The sequence below is a fragment of the Poecilia latipinna genome, unplaced genomic scaffold (assembly GCF_001443285.1).
Source record: "Poecilia latipinna isolate Pla-1442-1.1 unplaced genomic scaffold, P_latipinna-1.0 Scaffold865, whole genome shotgun sequence".
In the NCBI taxonomy this organism is placed as follows: domain Eukaryota; kingdom Metazoa; phylum Chordata; class Actinopteri; order Cyprinodontiformes; family Poeciliidae; genus Poecilia; species Poecilia latipinna.
This window is the reverse complement of record NW_015113481.1, coordinates 207,514-226,541: the sequence shown is the minus strand read 5'-3', so window position 1 is coordinate 226,541 and position 19,028 is coordinate 207,514. Positions and strand designations below refer to the sequence as shown.

At 40.4% G+C, this 19,028-nt stretch overlaps 1 protein-coding gene across 2 annotated transcripts in view; it reads left to right on the top strand.

Annotated features, from left to right (window-relative positions):
- prr36b (proline rich 36b) overlaps positions 1-19,028 on the top strand; it is a 34,769-nt gene that overhangs the window by 4,086 nt on the left and 11,655 nt on the right. For both annotated transcript variants that reach the window (XM_015048189.1, XM_015048188.1), the window contains exons 2-3: positions 14,186-14,915; positions 15,854-15,941. In XM_015048189.1, coding sequence (XP_014903675.1) covers positions 14,294-14,915; positions 15,854-15,941 — 710 coding nt within the window. In that variant the 5' untranslated portion in view covers positions 14,186-14,293. The remainder of the gene's footprint in view (positions 1-14,185; positions 14,916-15,853; positions 15,942-19,028) is intronic.

The following is a 19,028-nucleotide window of genomic DNA, read 5'->3' as shown; positions in this document are numbered from 1 at the left end:
AAAATCCCCCGCCCCCAGCTCTGAACTCCGCTGACAGGGGCGAGTTTATGCCTCTGGTCATCAAGCTTTTTTCAGTCTTAACCCAGGGCTCTTGCTCTCCTTGGCATCGTTACAAATTGCTGTAGCTCTCTTCTAATCCATTAAAACCATACAATAGTTTCTTGTTTTGAGATTATCTAAACACCAACAGAAACAGTCTGTTTTTTTTTTTGTTTTTTTGTTGCAGAATTTCCCCCCTGTTGTCCGGGCGATAGGCGCCTCAAGGAAACCCGCTCTGGACGCCACACTACATTTGCAAAGTGACGATAAAGCAGAGATAAGCCCCACTGTTGTCTGTGCTCCTGGTTCTGATAGTAGACACGGTCGGTGGTATCACAGTTGTCCACGCACGCAGTTGGCAACTGGTGGTGCAGTTTGGAGATTGGGTTTGGCAACAGCTGCAGTAATTTGCTGTGTTTGGACAATCTAAATTCCCCTGGTGGGAGCATAGATAATGAACACAGTTCACAGATCAGTTGCTAGGCTTCTGGACTGGATTTCTTTTTCTTTCTTTTTTTCCTTTTTCTTCATAATGCGTTTGTGGAGCTTAGTCTTTTGTTGCTGGGCAGTCTTGGAGATTGTGATTATTGAGTCCATTGAATCACTTTTGGCTCCCAGATAAAATAGAGCTCCTTACTTTGTTACTGCCAATGTCAACCCTTCACACTATTGTAATAGAGATGACACACTGGTGATTGTAATGTATTTTTAACTGTAAAATTGAGGATAATTATTTTACAACAGAGACCATGTTCCTTGATTTTGCTAGCAGCAAATCAAAGTTTCTCTTCGTGTTTTCTGAATAATGTAGTTTCTTATCTTCCTTATCTATCCTCCAAGTATAGACACCAGTAGTGGAAAATTTCCACCCAAAATAGAACCCAGAGTCTGAATTACTTGGGACCTGAAATGTGTATATAAACACATCATTAATGTTATAGAGTAGTAACAACGTAATGTTGTGATATTGATTTTGATTCAATAGATTTTGCAGCTGTCGTCCCTCTGTGTGTAGAAATTGCCGTCCTGAGACAGAATATTACTTTTTTGTATCCACAAAACAGTTTGGTACTGAAGACCAAAACTTCAAGTTCTTCAAATGGAAAAGGAACCTGCCAAAGTCTAGCTTTCTGTCATAACAGTCTGAATGAACAGCAAACACGCCTCTCTACAAAGTACATTTTCCTTTTACGTAGGTAGGACTGTTCAATATGACTGAAAAATGTAAGACGATATTAGCATTTCATATGTCAATATCGATAACTTTTGATTGTTGTTTTTGTTCTACATATCCAAAATACTCCCAAACTGGCAATGTGATCTTTATCCACAATTTCCTCTTAATCTGTTGCACTCATGTTCTATTTTCACTTCGTTTCACACAGTCTGCGAGTTTGACGAGCTAACCGGGTGCCTAGCTCTGTTTCTTCTACACCATAGTAGCCACCTTCCACCTGTTAGTTCTGCACAGTCACACTACCCATTCTTGCGACCGACCGGTTGTGTTGACTCTCAGGATTATAAACTCAGTTGCTTCAAAACAGTTTGATGTGAACACTGTTTCATGCCGCACAGTTTCCTGTGCGAGTCTTTGAGCCAATGAGTACGCGGTTGTAAAAACTGACCTTTGTGCGGACATGTCTGTCTCAGTTCTATTCTTGTCAATTTTGCTTCCTGATTTCATTTTTACACACTTAACCAATGCTGAAAATGGCTAACTTGAAGTCATCTTCCTTCAGTACCAGCCTCCACACTTAAGGATGCTGTTAGCCTATCCTAGTAGTGTTTGGACATGGTGAGGTCGTTTTGCATTCTGACCAGCTGTGCTCACAAAGCATGGATCAGATCAACCGCCCAACCTGTTTCACATCCTGTGAAAGATCAGATCCCATCTGGAACGTGTCTTGTTCCACTTCAAACAGAAGCACATAATCCTCTTATGGACTCGGTTGTTCTTCTTCTCGTACCCCGCACGTGGGTGTCCATACCGCCCTGTGCAATATGGTAGGAACACCGGAGCCACCCGGGCGGGTTTCCGCCATCCTGTCCAGATGCTCCACTGCTGCCCACCTCTTCCATCTCTGAATCCGCTCTGTCTGGTGTCATTGATCCAAGCCACCAGCTGGTCCTGGCCCGGCCTGATCTCATTTACCCCCAGAGAGAAGCTTGTTTGTGGGCAGACAGCCCATTATGGAGATGATCCAGCAGCTCTTCAAGTTACAAATTAGCCTTGGTCACTCTGCTGGATCCTAAGTCTACCTTCTTATCTTGCTGAGTTTTTTTCCATACCATCCCTTCTTGTCTGTTTTTATCCACTCAACCTTCTTTTGTCCCCACCTAAAACCTTGTCATTACTGTCTCCTTTATCTCCCAAGGGACAGAGCTAACAGCATCAGAGGAACCTGCCTTACTAATGCACTTCCTCTGTCTGTGTCTGTCCGTGTCCTGGCCATCTGTGGGTCTGCCTGACTGGCCGCTTACTTTCTCCACTGCGATCAATATCCACAGAGTTGAGCTTTGCGCTGCCCTGCTGCTCGTCGCTGCAGGCGGTGGAGTTCAGCCAGACTGTAGCACTTGCGTCGGGCCTGCTTTTTGTAGTCGTTTTCTGTCTCTATCCTCCATTGTTATAGGATGGATGATGGAGTGAGGCCTCCCCGTGGTATTGTCTCCTTTCTGGGGCATACTGAGTTCTCTGTTACGGCTACATACACCTCCCTTGTTCTCTCTTCTTCCCCTTCCTCACTCTCTCCCTCTCTGTGTGTCACCGCACAGTTGGAGGACAGCCGAGGCCGACTGTACAAGATTAGCATCTCTCTTTGTCCAGGGTTAACAAGGTCTGTCGTGTGTTAATCTGCACATCCCCATGAGGTAGGAGGAGGTTCTGGTCACAATATGGGAGCACAAAGTTTAAGTGTTCATGTGCGTTGGTTTTGACATTCATAAGAATGAGAGGGACAGGTAACGTTGGTGAGACGAATGACTCCTGCAATGTTTGGACTTTGGTGGTAGACTAATATTTATTTACAGTTATTGTGAACAATTCAGTTTCATGAAACTATTATCTCTGAAATTACCACTTGAGGATGTTGTAATGTTTTCATGTTTGGCTCCGGAGGGTTAATGCCAGCTTCTCTGACCACATGTTGCAGTCATTTATTTTGACAGCTGTGTTTCCATTACAAACGTGCACAAAACTTTCAGTATTCCACTAGTGTCAAAAAAACACAATTTCGCAGTTGCGATTCTTCAGATAAGTAAGAAATACAATTAAAGTCACACAAGAAAAACTTTGTTCATGCAGTAAGTTATTTAAAAATAAAGCGTGTGTTCTTTGTATTTTCTGGCAGTCGTTAACCATATGACTTGTATGAAGCAAAACAGTGTTTCCGTTGCAGTTTTGTGAAATAAACCTATTTCCATATGGCCGAGAAACCACCTGATCCTAACAACAAAAACAAAACATCCAACAAAATCTTTTGTCTTTTTGAGATCGGCATGTTTCCATTAAGCAAATTTATTTTCGGAATTGGAATTTGCACAAACATGTGCTAAATGGAAATGAAGCACAATATGCTAACAGCAAAGTGATGATGAGGACGATGAGTTTCTTTTGTTCTGCCTTACTCTCTCACTCCATACACCTTTGGTTGATGGAACCACAAGCAATCAGGAATGCAGGTGACATCCAGAGTTGCTAACTTTGGCCCTCCCTGTTGTAATTGGTCTGTCTGTAATGGTTTTTCATGTTGCAGTTTAAAACTTCTAAAAAAAAAAATTGTCACTCCATTTTTGTACCCTGGTAGTGGTAACCAGCTCATCCCTAAACGGAAGTTGATTTATCTAAACAATCTGTACTTATCAATTATAAATGACACGCACCATGGATTTGTTTGACAAAAACTCCTGATTTTGGGATTCCCTGTGCGATTCTTTGAAGGTAAAGGGGTGACTGAAGATTCTTCTCTTGTTGTCCCAGTTTCAACAGAACTCCTCTCAAGCCTTAAAAGGAGTGAGTTTCTTTGTAGGGAATGCTAAAGGCACACCACTGCAAAGACAGTTGGTGTGTTGAAATAAAAAGTACAGAAAATGGCAGTTAGTTTTGGAAGTAAAAGTTTGAATTGACAATGAAGATTTTTAATTTTTCTGTCACTTTAGTGCTTCCTCTTTCATGCTTTCTTTCTCAGTCACGCCTCCACCTCGGTGCAGTGAGCGAGCGCCACTGGGAACAGTGGAGTTTGTTTGCCGGTTGTTTTTTGTGGAGGAAGTCTGAGCCAGGATCCTGACCTCAGCTCTGGGAATGTTTTGGAAGTGTGTGAACTGTGATTACCGTCGAGTTAATGACATCTGCAGCTCCCAACCTCCAGCTGGATTGAGCTCAGCGTTCAGCTGCCATCAACAGCAAGTTGTGCCGTTGGTTGTTAAAGCGAAAGTAGAGGCAGTGATTTACACTAAAACTGGAACACATGTGTAGGGGGATAACAGTTCAAAGTTGCATTAATTTTAAAAGGCTTTGCAGCACCAAGTTTGTTAAATAATTCCAAACAGTGACTCATTACAAGAAAGCTTACTTATGAGTTGAACTGTTCAAACATCTGAGGACCACTTTTTTTTCTTTCCGTATTCTGTTAATAGAACGGTGACTGTTGCAGCTGTGGGTCTGTTGCTGGTGTTTTGCCAACTTTGGGCTTAGTCTAAATGAAATATTCAGCTGTGGGGCATTGCTGAATGTCATTTCTATCTTTCTAACTGTGTTCCCTTAGAAATATGAGCTATGTATCTGATTCTAAATACTGCCTTATATTCCATCTTCATTTACTAAGTTGTATCTTGTTACATTTCTAAATTCAACTTAAATGTGGCCTTATGTATAATGTCCAATGTAAACATGTTCATTTTCTATTAAAACGCTTTGCGTGGGGATGCAGAAAAGGTTACAACTTAAACTTTTTACAAACCCCACACAGCATGATGACTCACATTAAGTTCTTAAGGATGTTTTCACACCTGATAGTCCAGTAGACTTGGTTCGATTGGCAACCAAAGTTGCAGCATCTGTTACATTTTCAGCTGCTGCAATTGCATTTCACTCTGCACTGTGTCAGACTAAACCAAATTATTAAAAAACTTGTTCACCTCCTTGCTTGAGGTGGTCCTGCAAGAACTACTCAAGGAAATGACACAAAAAACTCAGAAGAAGATGTGCACAACTTCCTTCTTCAAAAATTGTCAGATACTAATGGTTGAAGGATTTCTTGTTTGTCTTTGGCAAAAGAAACACAAGTCATTTCTCCTGCCAGCACTAGACTAGCACATTTGTTTTATAGTCCACTTCCTGCTTTTGGAGCGATCTCTGGTCCACTTGCATCCACATCCATTCGGACCGCACCAGAGTTCACTTCAACTGAACCAAGACCTGGGTTTGCTATTTTGTTTCACAACAGAGTTTGATTGCCTATTCACACCTCCCCAAACGAACCAGATATTCAGGAAAAACAAAATAAAGTTTGATTAAACAGGGCTGGTGTGGATGCACCCTTAATTGCAAATGATATCATTTCACTTGTGCCAAGGAATGGTGAAACTAATGTGAGGCTTATGGGAAAGTCAAATAATCTGCTTGTATTTTAGAGTTTTTCTTGTTTCTGATTAAAACGCAGAAGATTCGGTGAAAGCGATGACTGTTTGCATTGTTTCAGCGAAAATATCCATTTCAAAGCGTCTGAATAAATTGAAGAAATGAGTCCAACTAGCCCTGAATGGGCTGTAGAAGTGACTGAGACAACTGTTGTAATATGGAGTAGGCTGAATAGACAATCTGAGGCTCTATCCCAGCAAATGACATCTTAAATGTGACATTCTCCTCTTTGTTGAATGCAGCGAGGAGGAGGAGTGATGCTTGGGTACATTCCACCTTCTTTGGTCATTTCTGGTCGCAGTAAGCAGGAAAAATGGCATCAGCTCCAAAGCACTTTGTTTTTAGCCCACTTACTGATGTCAGATGGTTCTGTAAGCTAGACTGCAGTAAATAATTAAAGCAGAACGGGAGAGTTGCATTGGTTGAACAGACAAATTTGTGTCCACTGAGACATCATCAGATGAAGTCTAACAAACATTAAAGGGGCAGTGATATGTATTTCCCAGACGTATAGTGCTATTTTATAGCACAATTAAGTAACTGTTACCTTCAGTTGTTAGAAAAATGCTGTATCAAATATAAAATTTCACTTTGTGATTTAACGCCTTGAAATTGGGCCTCTGTCTCTTTAAGAAAGACCTGCTCTTTTTCCCTACACTCCTCCTTTAGGATGTCATCACAACATGGCTCTTCTATTAACCCCAGCTGATGCTAGGCTAGTTACAAAATGTTTTGAAAGACAGCAATATATACATATATATATATATATATATATATATATATATATTGCCACGCTCCTCTTTGTTTATACTTTTAAAAACTATATACAGTTTTCCTCATTTGATCAGATTTTCAATACACTTTATCCCACAAATGATGCATTGCACCATCTTGAGTATGGAGAGCAAGGAGTGTCCAAAAACAAAAAGGTCAGCTGAGTGCCTTCTGTTTGCTCCTCGTGGAGACAAAAAGCTTGTCAATTACAAGGTCAAAGGTCACTCCATGCTTGTTAAAGACACCTTGGTAACAAACAACTTCTACCTACAAACATCAAGCCATGTTTCTGGTTTTCAATAAACTTCTGCAGTTTTTAATAATTCTGTCTCCTGTGGATTTGCATCATGCTTACAAGCTCACTTTCTCTTTCTTTTGCGTCTTTTCTGGAGTCTCTAATGGCCCCACCCCCAACACCATCAGCACCGCTTCCTTCCCCCACAATCACTCCCTTATATAGAGTAGACCCCGGGGATAGAAGAAGGCTCAGTGAATGCATCTGTGTCTGTGTGCACACAGTTGTGTTTGAAAGCAGAATTCTCTTCTCCCCCCCCCAACAGCGGTTTATTCATCCTCATGGTCAGTTGGTTGACTTTGATGAAGACTCTCTCCTGGGACGAAGCAGAGGGTTTTTTTTTATTTCCACCCAATGACTCATCTAGTTAGATGTGAAGCCTTTAAACAGATTTAATACTAAATTAAGTTTTATCTCTACTACTACAGACCAGTAGAAAATCCACATTCACGTTGGCCTTTCAGCACTTCACTCATGCTAACCACCTGCGGTATTTAACATATGCACACAGTACATTTTATACAATACAGAAAGTGGGTCAAAGTGCTAGTTTGCTATTTAAATATGCTGATGATCTGATTATTCAGGAACTGCATCTTTTGTGTGTATAGACTCAGAAAGGCTGAGGTCTCTCAGAAGACCTGGATGCCTCCCAGTTACTGACAGTACTGGCCTTAACGATGTATTGCGGCAGAGATACTCGCCTAAGTGGGAGCATAAGTACACTTTGTTTATATCCCAGTGGGGGTATTAGGAGGGGATGATGCCTCGGAGGATGATCTCACCTTGCCGAGTTGGCGTGCCAATCATTAGCGTGTAGCGCCTGAGGCAGTGAAAGCATAACACAACAGTTGCGATGTAGCAGTGATGATTGAGAACATGTAGACAATCACTGGCCCAGGGATGAGAAGATTTGCACATGGCCATATGCTGAAAAAAAAGAAAAGATGGAGTCCTTGATCTTTTGCATCTTAACTGATTCTGTGCCCTAACAACAGCTTTATTGTTTACATAGCTCAGTATTTGCGTGAGTTTTGTTTGCTCTTGGTTACTGGTTAGCTCACCATTGAGGCTTGCTGGAAATTTGGTGTAGGATGCTGCTTGGATTCTGGGAGCACATGACTTAAATAAAAGGACACCAAGTTGCATTATGTTTGGCTAACTTAACAAAAACCAGGATACAGAAGTGAACGCTACATAACTATTAAGGGTGTCCGCACACCCTTAAAAAACATTAATGTACCTAAAATTAAGGCTTTAAAATGTCTTAAATTCATTTTAAAGAAATTTAGCCTTAAATACATTGTGGCAGGTCTACTCAATCTCGTATCTTTTATATATAGTTTTTTTCTCATGGGGCTTTTCTGCGAAGCAGACATTTGCTATATGCATGCAGGCATCTTCATTGTGTTCTTTGACTACTAGAGGCTAACTAGCCACTAATATAACCTTCCTAACTAGCTATTTTGCGTTAATTGTAAGTACAACTTTATCGCCAGCTAACTGGACGATGTTCAATTTAACCACATGCTCACATTTGTTACCTGCACATAACGCACAATGTTCCATGTATAACGTGCAAAATTGTTTGGCAACCTGTGCAAAAAGCTTGGCATCGTGGGAGTTAAGGTTGTAGACAGCATATTGCAAAATATGCTATTTTTCTCCTGTAAATGTCTGTTGTGATACAAATCTTAAATTTCATTCACAATGATCATAAAAAGTCTTAAGTTTGAGCCGGTAAAACCTGCAGAAACGCTGCACTACATTTATTTTATTTTTTTCCTCAAATTGAATAAACTTTTCATTAACCTTAAATTTTCCTAAAAGAATTATTTGTTTAGTGTCATGACTGTCCATTTCAACTTTGATCAGTTCAAATGTTTTAGATTTTGAAGTAGAGATGATCGAAAAAAACAAACGATAAATTAAAAATTGTGAACCAGCCTTTTAGTTAAGTGCCTACAGAAAGCATTGAAGGATGCTAATGGTTAGCTGGTTGCAGTACTCTGATAACGCATGCAAATCAATCCATTCTTGCTAGTCACTCTCTGTACAGTGCTGAGCATACTTTGCTTTCTCATCTACAATCTTTTCCAAACCCTGACTGATGGACTCTGACTTGCTGTCACTGAGCATTAACAGAGCTGGCTGCCTGTACTACTCTCTGCAGAACCACTTCATTTTGAGTCTGGGCTGACTTACTTTCCAGTCCATCACTGTAACTGTTCCTAAAAGCTTCAGCGTTGCCAAAAAAAAAAAGATTTTTGTGAGCAACTGTTTACTTGTTAGCTGACCTGAAATCATTTCTTTTAAACCCACTGGTTTTGGTAGTAACTCGTACTGCTTATGTTTTCATCATCAAGACTATTAATGTCTTAAACGCAGAGCAGCATTACTAAATGTAAACATTATTAAATGAAACTTAATGTGGCTGAAAAAAACCATCTGTTTTGAATCATAACACATTATGTCTTGGGTCATTGACTGCACTCTGTCCCTGATGGTTTGACAGTGCCAGCTTGTGTTTTATCTCCTGGGCTAGTATAAAGGGTTTTTCCACACCAAGTCAGCCTTTTCAATATTTTTTTCTATAATACCAAACTGTTAAATGTTTGAACAAATATTTGCACAATAATAAAATGAAATGCTTCAATCCCATTGTCTTCCCTTAGAACCAACTGCAGCACTGACAGTTCAAGTTTCGGTGAACCAGAAAACATTTAATTCACGGTTGATTCAGTGAGGTTGCTGAGAGCAAACAAAACCCGTGCCCCACACTTTGGTTCCTCTATTGGTGTGAAAGACGGGTCAGAAAGATGGGGGTTCCCTCCAAATTCATCCCCACAACAGATGAATAGAAAGGAATTACAGTTTGGACATTTTTACTGAAATGTTTAGTATTGCTGGTGGCAAACATAAGGTGAAGTTTTGGATGAAATTGCTTGAAAACATTAAGTCATGTCTGCACGTTTGCAGTTAATAGTCAGCCCACTCCTGCTTTCTTGCTATAGTTAAACATTTCAGACAAAAAAAAAAGGTATTGGCCAAAATATGAAGTGATGGGTTAGGCTTTTTCAAGAACAATAATCTGTAATTGGCCAGAAAACTTCAATTGGTGCACTCCTACTGCTAATGGATCTAATTAAGGATGAAATGCTGAAATTATTTCAGTTTGGACTTCTGCTTGAATTAGGAAGATACCATAAATAGAGCAATGGTTAAACCTAGAATCTAGTGTTAGAGCTGAAAGGTATCAAACCACAATTTAATGGAATTTGAGAATCGTAACACATCAGCTCAGTAGACATCATCCCAAAACTGAACTTTGGGAAATTTACTTTGGCAGGAGCCTAAACAGTAGTTCTTCCATCTCATCGACTCTCTGAAGTGTGTTAGCATGAGTCACTCTTAGCATCTAGAAATGTGCATTCTTGCCTGGTTTTACTGCCCATTTCTGACTGATTATCCTGATGACGTGGAGCCAAGGAGAAGTGCAATCTCACAGCTGTCTGGAGACTTGCAAGGGAACCAGAAATGTTCTTCTGGCCATGCATATATGCACTCAGAATTTATTACACACACATACACATACAGTGAGTGTTTGGAACTTTGCAGAGGAGTAGAGCAATGAATAGTGAGGCCACATGCTTTCTCCTGCTGTGGGAAGATCGGGAGCTGAGCAGTTTTAAAGAGAGAGCAGGGAATTGGGCTCAGACATGGTTTTATTTCCTGGTTGAGTTAGGTCATTGCGTTGATGGCTATAATGCAGTCCTAGTAAAACAATGAAGTGCTAATATTAACGGCAGGCATCATTGTACTAACTAAAGCTTATGTAGTTTTTATACTAGGATTGTTGACGTTAAAACATTAACATGTGATTAATCAGAAAAGTCTAAGGTTAATATCACATAATGCAGATAATCGCATTACCTATTTTCTCTCAGCTGCGGAGGGTTGCTTAGTTCAAAGCAGAAAAAGTACGTCACACGATCTTGTTCTGCGGTCAGAAATGCAACAAATATAGATAATATCGCTATCAAGTCGGTATCAGTTTCGAATCAGTTTGTTTAGTTTCATATTCCCTCTTGAAATTTATTTCGTTTTTGTGTTGCAGATTCTCAACTCTCTAAAAATGATGTTTTGATTTGCTCTCAATTTATATATATATTTTGTTTATTTAGGAAAAATACACATTTTTGTTCTACTTTCTCTGTTCATTATGTTATCTTTTTCATCAACTTTGTCATAATTCTCTTCTGGATTATAGCAAAAATATTTCAGAGAAAAAAAAAAAACAACATAAAAACTCCTAACATTCAGACACTTGATATAACAAACAATAGAAAAGTATCGATATCAGTATCGAAATCAGTATCAGCGATATTTCTCCTGTATTTACTTGTCGGATTATCGCAAACCTCTAGTTTGAATTCTGTTCTTGGTACCTTTACTACATGTTTTTCCCCTCTTTGTCAATTAAAGGCCACACTAATGTCAAAAACATTCTTTAAAAAAAACAAACCGCCCCCCCTCCCCGCCCCCCACCTGAAAAAAAAGCCAGTGATGGTCATTTGGATAAAACCAAGGTAGTATGTAGCCTACTCATTGAATTATCCTTTCACTGAAGCACAACCAGTTTACAGTTAACATTTCTAAATTATGTTTGAAACAAAATGACTTCTTTTAAGCCTTCCCGAATATGGAAAAAAACTTGAGATGTTTAGTTTGAGACAGTAAAACATTTTCTAGAACACTTTTTGAAAACGTGCCATTTTACATTTAGTTAATCTGAAGAATACATCTTTTAATCAAATCCCAACACTATTTTCTTTGTACACTTTAGAACTCTTTGAAACAAGAGGAAAAGTCAGCACGCAGCGTCTTCTAACTCCAAAGTTGGAAGTTTGTTAGCATTAGTCACTAGCAGCTACCAGTCAGTGTTTTGGTTGCAGCCTGTTGCACTAGCTGTGTGGGTTTTTGGGATACATGGACCCTTTTTTTTCCTTCTCCTCCTCTTTGAAACAAGAGGAAAAGTCAGCACACAACTTCTAACTCCAAAGTTGGAAGTTTGTTAGCATTAGTCACTCTTAGCAGCTACCAGTCAGTGTTTTGGTTGCAGCCTGTTTCATTAGCTGTGTGGGTTTTTGGGATACACGGACCCTTTTTTGTTTTTCTTCCCCTCCTCGTTTTCGTTCTTTCTCCCTCTGGCCCTGCTCAGCTGCTCCAGCCATCTGCGCCGTGGCAAACAGAGAACAGACAGATCGAAGCGAAGCTGAGGCAGTGGGTGGGGGGGTTGAAGGAAACAGAGGAGGTGGTGGGGGGGACACAGTTAGGAGAAAGGGAGGATCAGTTAAGGATGAAGGAGGGTCTTTAAATGTATACGATTTGGTCTGGAGGATGAGCAGAGAATGGCTAAAGAGGGATAAAAACACGATGAAGTGTGTGCCAGGGGAGTGTTTCCAAGAAGCCGGCGGAATAAAGATGATGTCTGTCCTCGTCTCCAAATAGAAGTGTGAGTCTGTGCGCAAGTTTAGGACAGTGGAAACTAGGAGGAATCACGATGTCTGGATTTTAAAGTGGGACCAGGCAGCCAGCAGTGAGCTCATTTTATGCCTTGTTTTTTCCTCGTCTCGTCACTCCTCCGTCCATTCCCACCTTCCCGGTTCTGTTCCCAGGCTCCACAGGCCAAGCGTCTTCCTCTTCGCTGGCCTCAGGATTGCCTGAGTGTTTGTCTCGCTGCTTAACTTCCTGCACAGCCGGCTGCTAAAGCTGTTTGTAAACTTCGACAGGCCAGCTTCCTGTTACCCCTCACGCTCCCCTGGCTATGTGCTGTACTTGAAGCAGCTGGGCCATTTCTGATGTGTCAGAGCGTACAGTGTTTGATTTTTATTTTATTTTTTTTACTCTCATGTGCTGTATGTTCTTTTTGTTAATTCTTCTTTTCCTGCAAACTTTTCCTACCTATATTAAGGTATAGTGCATCCTATAAAGTCTTCAATGTACATTCATGTACCTAAAATTAAGGTCTTAAAATGTCTTAAATTCATTTTATAAAAGTTTGCCTTGAATACGTTAATTACAAGTTTTAAATTTTGTCTTGACAGAACTATTTAATTTCATATACTCTATGAATTGTTTTTCCTCCTGGATCTTTCTGTCAGGCAAAAGTTTGAGTCACACTCGGGCATCTTCATTTTTCTGTGACTCAAGACGGTTAAGGCTACTATTAACTCACTGCTAATATACCCTTGCTACCTAGCTAGCATTTTTGCATCTGAAGAAGTAAATCACCAGTTGTCTGGATGAGGTTTGTACATTTCTGTGGAGACAGAGGTGTTAAATTCCATTCATCATGGTCTTTAAGTCTTAAATTTGAGTTGGTGGTAAATACACATGTACTCCCTTTATAAAAGTATTCATAGTCTTCTTTGTTCCTCTTTGTTGCACTACAATTAAACACTTTATTGTGCTTTTCTCACAATTTTACAAAATCGATCAACATCTGTAACATATTATTGTGTTGTCAAAAGAAGGAGGTATGTGGTTTGCAAAAGGTTTTGCAGATCAAAAATTCAGAAAATTGTGTTGCACTCTTGAATTTAGTCAATACTTTACTTCTTGTACTTCCGTGCTCTTTCACTAAGCACTTTTAAAATGTTATTTAGAAAAAAATTGAAATCTAAACGATTCTCCTTCTACTTTATGTGTTTCCCACATAAAACACGTTACAGTTTACATGTAAACATGTTAACAAGGCGCGAATAGTCTTGCCAGGCACTGTAATCCTAGAAAACTATTTGATACTAGTGACTCCTCTTCCACTTAGTACAGAGAACCAAGAACACAACCAGTGACCGCTACTTTTGCCAACTGTGTCGCTGAGCTTTTTAAGCAGCACACTGGGGGGTTGTTCAGCACCGCAGTCCAGTTGGCATCGAGATCAATGCAGACAATTTGTAGAATAGGCTCGTTCTGTTCTGCAGCAGACTGGTTGCCCTTCTTGTTGTTCCCCTTTTGCCCCATAAACCTATCGATCTGACAGGTTTACACCTTTTAAATGCAGCCTTACAAGTTTCACTGTCAGCTCAAAAGTCTTCTTTCTCTTGCAGATTCATCATAAATACAGTTAAAATCTTACAAAAAAAAGTATTTTAACATACTAACTTGTTTTTTTTTTGTTTGAAAATGTTAGATGTCTAATTGGGCTTGTAATTTATATAACATTACACACCCAGTTGAGATATATATATATATATATATATATATATACACACACAATGTGATACATTTATGTGGTGGTTAAAATGGCACCACCTGCCTTATCTGATTCCTGAAGCTACAAACATTCCTTCAAATCCTGATAGTGAAGCCAGACGTGTTTCATGCCTGGTCTTGTTGTCGTCTAACTCTGCTCTAAATATTCTCTATTCTTTTTCCAGATTAGTCCCCGCACTCTTCAGAAAGTCTCCTGAGCTGCCGTTGTCCTCTGAGATTCAAGTCAACCGGTCTTGCCCTGCAGAGACAGAACACCATCAATCGAAGAGGAGATGAAACCGGATGGGGTTGCCACGGCAGCACTGGAGCCAATGGAAACATTGGACTCGGATCCAGCGAATGAGCCGGCGCCGGCCGCAGAGCCGGAGCCCAACCTCGTAGACGTCCCAGCTGGGGAGATGCTGCAGCATCCAGCTGGAGATGTGCGTGAAGCGAAGCCGGCGGCAGATCAGGGTAAGGAGACCTCCGCTGCCAAGATGGTCGCCAAGGCCTCCGGCGACGCTAAAGCCAAGGCTACCAACAAGGCCACTCCCAAGACAAAACTGAGCACCACAAGCTCACCCAAGACTCCGTCCGGCCCACGTTCCAACGCGTCCCGTCTGTCGAACGGCACATCAAAGCCTCAGACGAACGGCGTCGTTAAGAAGACGACACCTGCTGCAGATAAAAAGAGCACCCCGACCTCTACTGCCACCAAAAAACCAATCGGGGCAGCAGCAACAACAACTCCCAAGACCGCAACTAAAGTTGGGGAGAAAAGGGCTCCAGGGACCCTCCCTGCTACCAACAGCGCAAAGTCAACAACTGGAGCAGCAGCAGCCAAAAAGACAACATCCAGTACTGCTAATGGGGTAAAATCCACTGCTGCTGCTGCTGCTGCAAAGAAGCCACCAGGTTGGTTGTGTTTCTATGCTGATTCCAACTTGTAGGGTGTTTTGTTGTCGTTTGTTTTTAAGTTGCAGTGCCTTGCAAAGGTACATTACAACCAAACACTTGAATGTTTTTATTAGGATTTTGTGTAAAGATGCACATATTTGCGTAGTGGATGAAATTCTTGTCAGACTTTAAAAAAAAATCCCTCCAAACATATCTGAAACATGAAATTATATAATTTAAGGGCTAAACTATATCAATTAACCACCTTACAATCGTTCAGCTGCATCATACATTAACATTGGAGTCATTTTCACAGACTTAAGCTAAAACTGTGTTCAACTCAACCTTCCTTGGGTACCTTTCTTTCATCCTTCCTCTCCCTCTACTTTAGACTGTCTAATTTTATTTCATTCCTGAGACCAGGGCAGCTCTCAGTAGCCAACTTCACAGCAGCCAGGTGCTGACTGGGTTGGTTTTCAAAATGAAATCAATTTTAACATTTTATGAAATTTAAATTTATCTTAAACTCTGATTATGGTTAGTGTAAGTGAACAAATATAGGCTGTATTTGTATCTATATCTAAAAATTATAAATACTCCATCCACTTCACAGCTCTGTGCTACTTTGCAACATGAGTTGATGTGAAAATTTTAAAGGGCGTGATTTCTTTTGCAAGGCTCTGTAAGTATAATCACACATTTTTCTGCACTATTTAAGCAAGCATTGTTTAGTGATTTGCAATAATACAATACCTACGCACTGCATGGATTTTTATGCACATTACACATGTCAAATTGACTGTTGCTGAACAATACAGGCTTTGCCCAGATCACTTTAACACAGCCTATAAAAGAAACATCTGCCTGACCTAAATCTGTGATTTAAGCAACTATGTAAGTCTGCATTGTTGAATAATGTCCTCCCAACATTAATTTCTCATCCCTGTCTCCTCCAGCTTCCAAACCCGCCTCTGCAGCTCTAACCAAGACTAGCTCTGTTGCCTCATCCAAGACGGACAAACCCCCGGTTTCCAAAGCAACCAGGTAGAGTAAAGATGATTCAAACACTATTCAGGAAAATTGACTTTTTCCTTCTACAAATCAACAAATCCACCCCTCTGATAGAAATCATCCAATTTCATTGGCTGAGAGACTGACAATCATTGCAGTAAACAGCAGTCGGTTGAAAAAGCTTGAATTTGGCTGCCGGTTCAAAGAGGATTCTGTTAAAGAAAGAACTCCCTGGAGGAACGAAGGACAATGATCCCCCACATAGAAGCCAGGCATAAGTAGGCCAGCAGGCAGCCAGTGTTGGAACAAGCCTGAGAGGAATGCCTTGCAGAGTTTCATCAGAGCGAGCATTATTCAGCTTTATTAATAAAACAAGTTTTTGGAGGGAGGAGCTTAAAGCGAGATGGGGAACAACAGAATCCTCTCAGCGGAGCTGCTTCTTTAAACCCAACACTTGTTGTGAGCTCTTGTGCGGCGGCGTGTTGTTTTCGTGTGGCGATCAGACCAACATGTGTTTCTCACCTGAGTCACACTGTGTGCATGATGTTAGATCCTGAGGAGGCTCGATGGTAGGTGAGGACATGAGTCTGAATGAAGTCTTTGTCCACATCTGAGTTATGATCAGATAGAGCCTTTGGGATTCTGGTTTGTTTGGAAAACTAGTGACTTCTTTCTTTCCTCTCTGGTATGTTATTTTGTTGGTCTGTGTGTGTTTGTTGGCACGTTGTTGAACTAGATACTGATTAAGAAAAAAGAAAACAGAGAAAGTTTAAGAATTCCCCACAAATCACTCACGGTTTGAGATTAAAAAAAAATTCTATTAGAATATGCCGTCAACTTGTTTCAATGAAAGACTCATAGAACCTCATGGCACAATAAAGACGTATTGTAATCATTTAAATTGGACTTTAGTATGATGCTGTGTTAACTGCTCAGAAAGAGAGTTGGAGTTTTCCAACTTTGTGCCCAGGAAGTAATCGGTCGAGACCAATCCGGCTTCGGAAAGTTACATTTCAGAAGCCATTGTGCATTTCTACAAAAATGGACAAAAACTGTGAGCAAATAGCATGTTGTCCACTTTAATTACATTCACACCAGGACACTGAGGTCTCAATGTCCTCAGTGAGTTTAAAAAGATTTCAGAAGTACTCTAATAGACACCCCACTTTAACTCTTCAGCTGCTTTTCATAGCCATTACCCAAAAACTCCATAAAACACTTTAGATAGATCATCAGAGGTGTTGAATGTAGTAGAACAGATAGAAGTAAATCTGCAGTCATAACAGAGAAATCATTCAGCATGATTTTTCAAATGCAGAATAAAAGTTATTGGCATGAAACAATGAAGTAGCAATGAAGTACCCTATAGTGAAAATGTGGAAGTATTTTTTTTATTTGTGTTATTGTTGCAGGCACCTCCTCTAACTCGCACTAAGCAGCCTGTCACCGTGAGTCCGGTGTTTGAAATCCCTTCCCCCCTCCGCTCCTCTCTCGTCTCCTTGTGCCCTGTGTAGCAGCTGGATTGTGGAGATTACACTCAGATTACTGCTTTATACAATGGTTGATGTGCAAACATCTCATTAAACAGAATTATACAAGGTCACGTTGGTAATCGCTTGCGTAGCGCAGAACCGTAGCTGAGCACCACATACAAACTGTCCCGATGATTTCACTCCGCACGGCTGAAAAGGTTATTGTGTTCCTCTAGTATTTGTCCCATTATCGTCTGCTCATTTGAAAACTAGGGTAGCTTAAATGCTGACTAGTAAAGTTTGAGACTAAGACCAATTCTGCCTTGAATGGCTGAAAATGGAGCGGACTTGTTAATGTACTTACCCCAAAGAGAAATCAGATAAGTAAATACAGAAAAATGATGCTATTTGCTACTCTGCTGATTGCCTCATTAAAACAAACGAACGTAACGGTAACACAGAGAAAACGGCTCCATTTAATCCAGAGGAACGACACTGACCCTTCTGAATTCTCCCAACCCAAGGGGAGTCTTCAGTTACTGCTGACTTGAAAATAAGCACAGACTGTCTAAAAATGCAAAGCAAACATAGTATAGGTCAGCCTGCACCTTAAAGGAAAAACAACCTGGTGACACACACACACACACACACACACACACACACACACACTGTTTTTGTACAGTATAATGGTGATTCAAGTGATTTATTTAGTTAATTACCATGTTAAGTTCTGCAGAAGTTTTGCTGTTGATGCTGATTCCACTCGGCCTTTGCTTAACACAAAGTATGAAAAGGCTGTGAATACTTATGTAAATGTGATTTCTTGGATTTTTGTGTTTTTTTTATAATAACTTTACAAAACCTTAAAAATGTATTTTTCCCCCACATTGTCATAATGGGGTAGTTGTGAAGAATTTTCTGGAAAGAGTTCATACAGTTTGGAATAAGGTTATAACAGAATGTGGAAAAAGCGAAGTGCTGTGGATACTTTTCGGATGCGCTGTATATTTAGACCTAGAGGAGGATTTTCTTGCTGCTGACCTACATCCCAAAGAGAGCGACATAACTACTACTGATGGGCTCCTCAAACAGCCCTGTACTCCCTTGAAGGCACTCTTGGTGTGACGTGCGTCACCTTTTGTGTCCTGTCATGGACTTTGACAGGGCCATAAATTTCAGCTTTAATTAGATTTTGCCCTTTTTTTCCCTAACTCGCTCGGTTGTTAATTCGGGGCCATTATCAGACAACTGAAGATGGACTCTGAGCTTCTGTTTGCTTGGTCTTCCTCTGCAAGTGGAGCTGATTTAATTTAACCCAAAGCAGGTTCTTGTTATCTAACAGATAAAAGTGCTTGGCTCAAACACGTTCAATAAGTGGTACCAATCTGATTCAAAACAACTCGCTAATGTTTTAGGTTTTTTGTTTAATTTAATAGCCTTAAATTGATTTTACTGGCTTGCGTTTGAATAAGAGCTCAATTTTTGTACATGAAGCCTTTTGTGTCGATTATTTCTTCAATGCTTTCTGTCTGTTTTTTGGTATTTATGTTAAGCTGAAGGGGTAAATCCTCCCTGGCTTACAGAGACGGCAGGGTTCTCATACAATACAGAGGCTACAAAAGGACTCTCCCGCTCTTTGGCGCTGTAG